This window comes from Sebastes fasciatus, chromosome 10, assembly GCF_043250625.1.
Source record: "Sebastes fasciatus isolate fSebFas1 chromosome 10, fSebFas1.pri, whole genome shotgun sequence".
NCBI classification, from domain to species: Eukaryota; Metazoa; Chordata; class Actinopteri; order Perciformes; family Sebastidae; genus Sebastes; species Sebastes fasciatus.
Window position 1 is genome coordinate 8666027 of NC_133804.1, and position 10439 is coordinate 8676465.

At 41.6% G+C, this 10439-nt stretch overlaps 1 protein-coding gene across 1 annotated transcript in view; it reads left to right on the forward strand.

The window, feature by feature from the left end:
- The window catches only part of pigg (phosphatidylinositol glycan anchor biosynthesis class G (EMM blood group)), an 89326-nt gene extending 81129 nt beyond the window's left edge, over positions 1–8197 (forward strand). Inside the window, exons 12-13 of the mRNA XM_074647925.1 lie at positions 1116–1279; positions 7680–8197. Of these exons, the coding sequence (XP_074504026.1) occupies positions 1116–1279; positions 7680–7902 (387 nt within the window). The 3' untranslated portion in view covers positions 7903–8197. The remainder of the gene's footprint in view (positions 1–1115; positions 1280–7679) is intronic.
- Positions 8198–10439: the final 2242 nt, after the last annotated feature.

Sequence of the window (10439 nt, forward strand, 5' to 3'; positions counted from 1 at the left end):
GAAAGTGGGCATGTCTGTAAAGGGGAGACTCGTAGGTACCCATAGAACCCATTTTCATTCACATATCTTGAGGTCAGAGGTCAAGGGACCCCTTTGAAAATGGCCATGACAGTTTTTCCTCGCCAAAATTTAGTTTGGAGCAGCTGGCATGACATGGTACCAATGGATTTAGGTTTTTGTAGTTTCACATGATACCAGTATCTTTACTCTAGCTTTAAAACTGAGCCCGCTGCAACCTCTGAAAGATTGATTGCGTTAATGTGTTGAAAGAAATTGGTGGCGTTAAAATTAATTTGCGTCAACGCGTTACGGCGTGTTTGACAGCCTTAATTTCTATATTCTATCATTTTAAAAAAAGCTGTAATGATTCTCTCAGACGCTGGCTGAGCTTGTGATGAAACTACAAGCTCATAAAAAATCCTTAACATACTATATTATAAGGCTATGAAATGTTTCTTCATATCCGCACTGTTTTTCAACCTCTTTGTGGAGTTGCAGTGTATTATTACATTTGAACAAAGGCACATTTTCCTTTATGTAAATATATCTTACATTTACCAAAGCAAATATATTGTTGCTATAAATCCTGATTGCATTGCAGTGATAACATCCTCTAAAGCTTGAGATGAAACTTCTGACCAAGAAAAAAGAAAATAAAACAAGGTTAGAGAAGTTTCATACTTTTAGTTTACTGCAGGCATATTTGGCTCATTCCAGAGATACTGGAAACGGGTTGGAAAGTTAAACAAGCCAGAAATATACTGGGTTTTTTTACGGGTTTTTTTAAAAACAAAGCATGTGTGCTGGCACATACGCATTATGCACACTTCCACGGTAGCCTCAGTGGCTCTAACAAGAGTCCAGCTCCAGACAGAAAGCCGTGTGTGCTGCTCTGGTCAGGGACTGGAAAACACAAACAACAACCGAGCCTCTGGGAAGTCGCCAGAAGCTTCACGGTAATGATGATAAAGCAAAGGGCCGGTTTCTTTAGAGCTGTGAAGTGCTTACAAAGCTTCACCTACAGATCTTTGTGTGCTCATTTTTATCTGTATACAAGATAAGTTATTCCTGTACCCTTGGTGATGCTAAAATAAGATTTCTCTGTGCTCCTGCAGGGCAATTCCAACAACATCGCCACCGTCGACATTTCAGTCGGCTTCGTGGGACTGGAAAGCTACGTAGAAGCACCTGCCATCTTCTTAACGGCCCTCAGCACGTACGCAGGGCCCCTGCTCTGGTCGTGTCACCTCGTCTGCTTCCTCAGCTCACAGAGAGACAGGTAAGAAGTGTCACTTTACATCCATCCAGGGGTGTTTGTTCCCAGGCCCGCCCAAAGAAATGGCTTGGCCCCTGCCAGTGAATGGGTTAATTAGCTGATAGTTTAAAAACATGAATCCTACCATTTCCAGGAGAGGTTTTCATTATGAGCCAGGTTGCATTTTACCAAAGCAACAATACATGCAATGTTTATTTTACTTGTTTAATAAGTAATGGTGAATATTTTTGTTCAAAATAAAACTTGGTTGTTATTGCTTCCTGTATATTTAGGATGAACATGATTATTGCTGGCCTCCATGGGCCCTCCTGCGGTTATTTCTGCAGTTTCCAGGGGTTACGTGAAAAGCTCAACTCACTAACTCAAAAAGAGGTTGAAACCTAGTATATGGCTGGACCGTGTATGGTCAGTCAGTGGTGTCTATAATGTTTCCTAGATATTACAAGTTCACCTGTAATTTTCTGAACTGCTCCAAGTAACATTTGTTCTTAAAGTGAGCTGAAGCAGCATATCACATCAATAAATGAGGACTTTCCTCACTATAAGAAGCCTCCTGAGGACATAAGCTTTAAATGCTCGGGCGAGAAACCGAGGCTTTTATGCTCAACGCGTTACCCATTGCGGTATTCTCTGAAACACCAGGGGGCGTACAAACAAAACATTCTGTAAAGAAGTCAACAAGTGTTACCGGAAGAATGCCATAAACCAAACATGGCTGCACGTTCTGCTATACAGCTCGTTAATGCAGAGAATTTTAATTAATTGTAAACTCGTATCTATTCATGGACAAACTTTTATTGCCTTTATACATTACAATCTCTGTATTTGGAACAACCAATGTATTCTAATGAAACAAAGGTTGAATATCTTGTATACAATTTGATTCTTTTGATTGTATTTGACGTTTACTTTGACGTTTTAGTTTGGCCCATGTCCCATCCAGCCAGCCACCAGGGGGCGATCGAGATGTTTTGGCTTCACTTTTGGGGAGCTGTCATGTAGTCCATCTTTATTTACAGTCTATGGTCACTCCAATAGGTAGTAGTATGAATTTCAACTCAATCGAGACAATCCAAACACTGACAATTGACAGTTTTGTGAAAACATTATTAAACACTTTTATATAATTAATGATTTTAAATAACTTCAAGTTTATAATCCATTCAGAGGAACACATTTGGAACAGGTGGTGCCAATGCAGGGGTACTTGAGATGATCTGATAGGGCAGCCAAAATGTTGGGAACCACTGCTCCGGTATAATTCTATTTAAACATGCTACTCTCTTCTACTTTGGTTTCTACCGTCTGTGCCAGTGTTGCCACACAGCATAATAACTACTACAGCTACTTCTGAGTGTTGGTAGTATCTTTTTTATACTTGTTCGTTGTGAAATCTCTCCGTGGGTGGGACTGTACAGGTGCATAGAAATAGTTTGTTAATTGGTTGTACTCATGGCAACAAGAACACTTGCTTGCAGGGTATCATAGATGAATGTAAAGTGCTTAACCTGCATCAGACCTTAACTGGAGAGAGGCCAGTAGCTGGGTTGCTGTATGTGTGCGAATGCAGCCAATACCTCCAGCGTCCCCTCAGCATGAGGCCCCTGTACAGTGCTGAGTGATGAGGTCTGCTGCTGGCCAACAGCTGCCCTGCTGATGGAGCCAAAAGTCAAACGCTCTTTTTTAATGTCGACAAAGGATGGTATCTGTATGAAAGGAGTTAACCTGCCTCTGTTGTTTAAGTGCCAGTAACAGAGATGCATGGATCTATTGAAGGCTGCAGTCTTGTGATTAAAAAGTTACTACTTTATGTAAAAAAAAAAGTTTGAATTTTGTTAGCACAAAGGTCCCACGGAAACTAGACTGCAGCATGATTTGTATTCTTAATAATCTTTGAGCCCACATTTGAATATGATGTGTTTAACATTTCAGTAGTTCAGCCAGTTTCTGATTAAAAAGTTCTGCTCATCTCAAACTTTTTGTGCTGCTAGCTTCTGAGCCTTGAAATGGCAAAGTTGATTTTGATTTGATTTGTTCGTCGAACACTTTGGACCAGAACAGATCCTGGCTGGCTCGACATTATATTGGATGTGGACGTTACATGTCCTCAGAGAATGACTCTGTGACCTCTCAACCTTTCATTTAGCACCACAATGAGGTAAAATTGTCCCTGTGACCAAAAGTTTGATCCATGACAGGACATTGTCAAAACCTCAGCAGTCACGCTTCCAGGGTGATTATTATGACCTCCATCATCTTCCCTCTAGCGCCACACTAATAGTAGAGGCGTAACAAATGAAACATACAGCCAAACTGAGATTGAAGCTAATCTACGGCAAGCCCAGCTGAGCTGTGCCATTCATTTTCTACTAGAAGCAAGAAAGCACCTGCGAGAAGCACGACAGGATTTCACATACAATAGCAAAATCACTTTACAGTATCCAATAACAACATAACACCTGAGATGTGTTGTGTATTAAAAGTATAAGTTCAAATTGCTGCCAAAAATGTTACGTCTGAAATGGAATATAAGAAATGGATGTAGTCACCGTGACGTCACCCATTGGTTTGTGGACTGCCGTTTTGAAGCCTCGAGTTCAGCATTTTGTCCGTCGCCATCTTGTTTTTTTTGCAACCAGAAGTGACACAAGGGTGGAGCTGAGTACAACTGAACGCTGAATAGAGAGGCCTCTAAGTCCCTCCCCTTCCAGTAGACTAGCTAGCTAGCTAACTTAGCTATGTTCCTTGCACTAGTGAAACGTTATCATACCTGATGTGTTTTATCCAGCGACTCGTGATCTTTTTAGCCGGGAAGAGATAGAACGAGTCAGACCTGTTGCTGGTGTGAGTTCATCCCAGTACGAAACACACAGGCATCGTAGCTTCAGAGAGAGAGACGTCACTTGCGACTTTTGGGTGTGTAGTCTTTCTAATTACGTATTTTCACAGTTTTATACTTCAAAAGTTTTAAAACAAACTGCGACTTTCTTGACTTGCAAAATCATATGTGTGATTCATGGCACAATTCAAAGCCTCTCGCCGTTGACTACCGTTCATATTTTTTTCCGGAATAAGGTCCCATGGTGGTCCACCACAAGGGGTGGGACTTCGCCTCTTTATAAGACATTTTGTTCTTTCATGAACAGAAAACAGTGTCACACTGTGAAAGGGTTAAAGTTGTAAGACGAAAACGCGGACAACACCCAGACTGGACAACGCCGTGGTAGCGACCTGTCAATCATAAGGTAGCCACGCCCTAAAGCATACCCTGCTTTATGGTCTATTTAACTCTAAATGGGACCATAATTTACTAAATGAACATCATGCTGTATTGAAATAGACTTGAAACTAGTGATTGAGACCATAAACTCATGTTTACAATGTTTACTGAGGTAATAAATCAAGTGAGATGTAGGCTCATTTTCCCATAGACTTCTATACAATCAGACTTCTTTTTGCAACCAGAGGAGTCGCCCCCTGCTGGCTATTAGGAAGAATGCAAGTTTAAGGCACTTCAGCATTGGCTTCACTTCTCAGACCCTGGAGGTATCCCACTGGTCTGAAAAAACAACATTCAGATGCAGCTCATGCATGCATCTATTTCAATAGTGAAATACAAAAACTGCAACAACAATACCAGCAGACAGTAAATCACATTGAGATTGACGGCACGATCGATCTGCCCATAAGCGGACCATTATGGGAAGTGATGGTGGCGCCTGGCGGCCTTGCCACATTCACTGTGGTTTTACCCTCTGCATCACCAGTATGTTGTATGGTCTGCCCATCACTTTCACATTGTGTGCTGCAATGAACGCTGCAGCCTCTAGAGGCCACTGCAGTGACGTTAGCCTTGTTCTATGTATGATGCCACTCAAGTTAACATCACATTAAATCCATCTTTCCCTGTTGTTATTCATAGCGTGGTGCTTTCTACAGAAGCCCCAACTGTAATATGCACTCAGACACTCTATTGAGCCATTGTGACAAATGAAACTCTAAAATAGTCTCATATACAGCCGCTCATTAGGAACTCACTGTGCACCATCAGCAGCTCGACCACAAGGCAAGTACTGGAAATGGACTCTGATCAATAGCTTTTCAACGGGTCTCCCTTGACACAGTCAAACCCTACTTAAGGCAGAGAGAATGTTTTTCTTTGTTTCAGTGCACGTAATCGCTGTAAATCTTCAAAACCGGTCAATCAGAGGAAACCCATCAACACCACTTTACTTAATTGCTATCATTAAAACTCTCTAAAGAGTCAGATATTCTAACATAAATAAGTAAAATACAGTACTGTGTACTGAAAGACAACGTATCCTTCCATCAAACTCTCAATGCAGTGTTTTGGTGGAGGATTTCCAGCGGTAGCATCTTCTTCCTCAGTAAGTGCTTCATTTATCCTTCATTTGGCTCATTTACACTGTTCTTTTGCACATTTATGACCAGGCATTCTTTCTTAAGTTTGGTCATTTGAATACATGACATCAAGCTAAAGTTGAGCTCGATAAGCATCTTTATCACCTCATTTATTAATAAAACTGTGAGAAGATGTCATTAGGTGTTGTCAAATCCAAACAGGGGGACTCCCTGAGAGAAACTGCCCACTGGGGAGCTCCCCCGAGAACTACAAACCTTCAAGGGCTTTTTTTCTGTTTGCATTCGCACTGCCAATAGACGAGTTCCTTGTATACAAACATTACCAGGTGCGTGCACATTCAGGGGGCAAAACCGCTTTGGCAGCCGGTCACAAGATTGTAGTCAACCGCTGTAATCAACGTAGATTTCACATTGTTTGTACATTCTTGTTGACTCTGCTAGACCTCTGCAGAGTCCGACCACCAGATACCATTATTATATGACGTATTAGTATGAGATTTGTTTATTATTATCACCTGTTATGAAATGGGTAACGTTAGATCAGACAGTGTGATTTGACTTGGGGGCCTGCTTTTAAATTTTAAGGCATAGTCACTAAATATATATAAGTATTTCCGTAGAGTGTGGGTCGATCACCCTGTTGTTGATCAGTTCATTTTTATTGATCTGTGGAGCATCACAGCTCGCCTTGACCACCCGCTGTTTTGCTGGCGCTGTGTGACTAGAATGCTTTGACCCATCAGGCCTGGATCCATAATCTCCTTCTGTTTTTAGCAAAGACATGTGATCCCCTCCAGAATATTAAACATTTTCAATCCATCTTTTCTGCAGGTTGGTGCAGTTTACTGCTAAACAACTCCTTGCCGTCTCTGCTTTGCTGCTTGGCTCCGTTAGACATGCCGTGCTTTCTGCCCCCTAATTGTAACGTAAGCCGGCCTGCGCCGCTCGCACACATCTCCAGCTGAGAGGATGGCAAGCGGCTAGTTCGCTACATTTCACAAGCTCTCTTAGCTTTTTTTTTAGTAATATATAAGAATGAATAAACACAATCATTCAGATCACTGCGTGTCTCTTTAAATCTATCTGATGATCATGTGACCAGTTGTGCGTCGCTCAATCTAATGATGATGCTCCAGAATTTAATCGGTGGCTAAAATGTGATCAGAATTTTAAAAAATGATGATGTCCAACACAAGAACAAAAACAAGACTGAGTTTATAAAGTGGAAGTTTCCTTTCAGAGAGGCTCTTAGCATGCAGATGTAGTTTTGCAAGTTAAGTAATATTGTTTAATCGAATGTTATCGACTCATTTCTTTCTCCCTGACTGAGGCTCTTTCTTCTGTTTGTATTGAATTGTTGCATTCAAAAGAGCTCATTGATTATTGGTCAATGTTTGACGTGTTGTGTGTTTGTGCTGCGTGTGTGTTTTAACTGGCCCTTTGATTGAATTTCCACCTCCAAACTGGACTACTTCCCATGTCTCCTACTTCTGTTGTCTTGGGAAAAGGCTTGAAGTTCCTCCCCCTCAGCTGGGACTCTGCCTGTTTCAATGAATGTTTGAATGCACTGCGTCAGAGCGAGATGAAGTCTAGTGTACACAAGTCTTTGTGTATCCGTGTGTGTGTTTGGTTTTACATCATCATCATCTCCTAATCTCCTCACTGCACCCCCCCTCCCTCTCCCATCATGCAGGTTTTAAAGTCATTAACTTCTTTATCAGAATTTGCCAGCAATCCGAATTATTGTGAGAAGATAATTGGATCAAGCTCTTCTCCTGGGTACATGCGTAAGGTAAAAAATGTGAAAATGTGGCTTTTGCTATGAATCATCAAACAAGCAGCTTTCCTGATCACCAGTTAGAAAACATAAAGCAGCTTAGGATGACCTTGGTTCACGTAGAAACTTCTCTGTGCTGCTCGACAGGAAGTTGTTTCACAGCACAGAGTCGCCTGCTCTGCTCTCTCTCTCTCTCCCCGCAGTGCTTTCCTCCCCTCTCATGAATCCTTCTCCTCTCTGCAGGAGCCCGGTTGCAGTCGGCCATGGCTGCTACTGTTTGGCCCTGCTGAGGTCCGTGCCAGCTGCAGCCTACATTGTGCTGGTAACTGCTCTGCGGTACCATCTCTTCATATGGAGCGTCTTTTCACCCAAATTACTGTACGAGTCCATGCACCTGCTGCTTACTGCAGGAGTCTGCCTCTTCTTCAACACGATGGAGCAGAGCCACAGTTCCAGTAAGTCTTAGGGGGGCAAAAAAGCCCAGATCTTCCCTTAAGGCAAGTCAAAGGGTCAGGCGTAGTCTCTCAGTACTGTGTGTGAGACTTTCAGACTGATGCACACTCCTCTCACTCTGTAGTATACCGATCTGTTCACAATGTGTCAACAGATGCTTCACAAAGGGTCCTTCCTTTGGACTCTCTAGGTTTGGTTTGCAAAAAATACTTTGAGAATGCACTTGCAATGTATTTTTCAGCAGTCTATTTAAATATTTTATTCTTTCCAAGAATTTTTTTTTGTGGCTGAATAAAAGTGAAATGACATAAAGAAGTTTTTTGAAAGAGAATTTTTTTTTTCTTTTTTACCTATATACATACTGTGTATATTACCTCAGGGACTGCTGGACGGTGAGCTACTTAGACAACAATGCAGAGTTTAATCTTTAATGACTACATGTATAATGTATAATTGGTACATCATGTGTTTATGTTGAGCAGAGTGTAAACGTGATTGTTGGGTGCTCACTGGGATCAACTCTTTAGTTAACAGCTTAATAAACACCTGCATCCTCGCCAGTGTTTTCACTTATTCTGGTTAATTAGGCCTTTTTCACAGAAGACATTTTGACTCGTCGCAGTAGGAAAAGCACAGGTGTTAATAATAAAATGAATGATGGCTGAAATCCATTTAGCTGCTTCACTTTCAGGGTCCTGGTATAGACCCTTTTCACAGCAGCTGTTTTGACATGTCATTGCAAGGTAGACATAAGTGTAATTAATAACATTAATTATGGCCCTGTTCCATTTAAGTGAGCCAGGGCCCTGCTATCGTGCATGCCGGCAAAGAGTAAAGAAGCGAAACTCTGGGGCTTTTTTGACGACGGCCGCTAGATGGCGCTTCGGCAACGCTGCCGTCATCTAGCGTCTATAAAGAGACGTCTTTAAATCAGAGGATCATTTTGTTCGAGGTAAATCAATTTCCCAGTACGAACACTTAAATAGCCCTCATTTAAATCTTTATGTCCATAAAGTTGTAAAGGTCACTAATCCAAATCCAGAGTTATTTTACTCGCCATTATAAACATGCATCAGACCCACGGGACTGTACCGCCCTGCACGCTCATATGACATATCCGGTTCTGCCGGCTTCCTGCTAGCTGTATGTGGCTGTAATAATGGATATATTGACTGTAATTCATCACTTTTATTATCTTCTAATACACCCATGGGCTGTATGCTGTAAGCCTGTACCGTGGTGGATGTATTAACGTCTCTGTTCCCAAACAACCGGCTATCGGCCAGTAGCTAGTAGCGCTAGTAGCATAAACAGAATTTAATGTAGTTATAGGCTATTTACTAACACGCAGGGCAAAAGCACAGGACACAACCTCTTCTACATCATGGTCTGTGGTCTGTTGGACATCGATTTTGGACGTCCTTGACATGAAAACATTTGAGATTGCTCTCAAAACCTGTGTGCTGGATTTTTCTAACTTCCATTTATGTCCATCGCTCACTTTATGTTCCTCTGGGAAGCAGCTCACTGGAATGGATGTAATACACTAAACAGAATGGGACCATAATTAATTTGATCAATTACACCTGTGTGTACGCTGCTTTGACATGTCGACATGGCTGCTGGGAAAAGGGCTCACTGTCACCTTGTCATGTCTTACTGGGGCACTTGAACACAACAGAGCCGTCGTTACTGTTATTAGTAACACTGTTTTCTGACAAGTCAACATGTCTGCTGTGAATAAAAAGGCCTGTGGGCTAATTATAAAGGTTGTCCAGGTACAACAAAGCTAACAGAGGTTTGAGGGAGATCTTAATCAAGCAGCGAGTACTGTAGCTGCCCACACAGTCGGTCCTGAGAGAAGGTCTAATCAGGCTACATGAGCGAAAACACCGGTGTGGGTGAACATGGAGGTGCGGCGGGGTTAATATGAGGGTTTATTATGGGAGTTTTCAAACCTTGCACTTATTTCTCTTCAGAACATTTTAAATATGCTGGTAAAATATTACATAATCTTATTTTTTCTGTGTCAATCTCAAAAGCATTTAACCGTCCATTTACTGCTTTTTACACAAAGCTGCACTTAATATCTCGCTGTGTGTATTTGTGTACAGAATGTAAACATACAATCTGTTTCTATTGATTAAGGTGAGTGGCTTTATAGGTTCTGCACTGCTAAAGTACAAATTAAAGGCTTTTAGATATTTTCAGATCAGAGGAGCAGGTAGAACTGTGGACCTTCTTGTTCATACTCTTCAATTCAAGGTTTGTTTAGATGAATGGCTGGATAATAAACTAAATGTATCTAATTCTATTGCTGCTATTGCAATATATTAAAGGTGCAATTAATAACATTCAGCCACTTGATGTTGCATTCTCCCTCCCACTTCCATTGCATCCCCCCCTAGAAGTGGGACCTCAATGTCAGATACAGTATATTCCACAGAGATAAACAAAACATTCATTTTGGACACGCCAACATCTTGAAAATGATTAATTCACATTACTTTACGCAACTGGCCCGATTTTTGCATCGCGGCTGGTGTGATC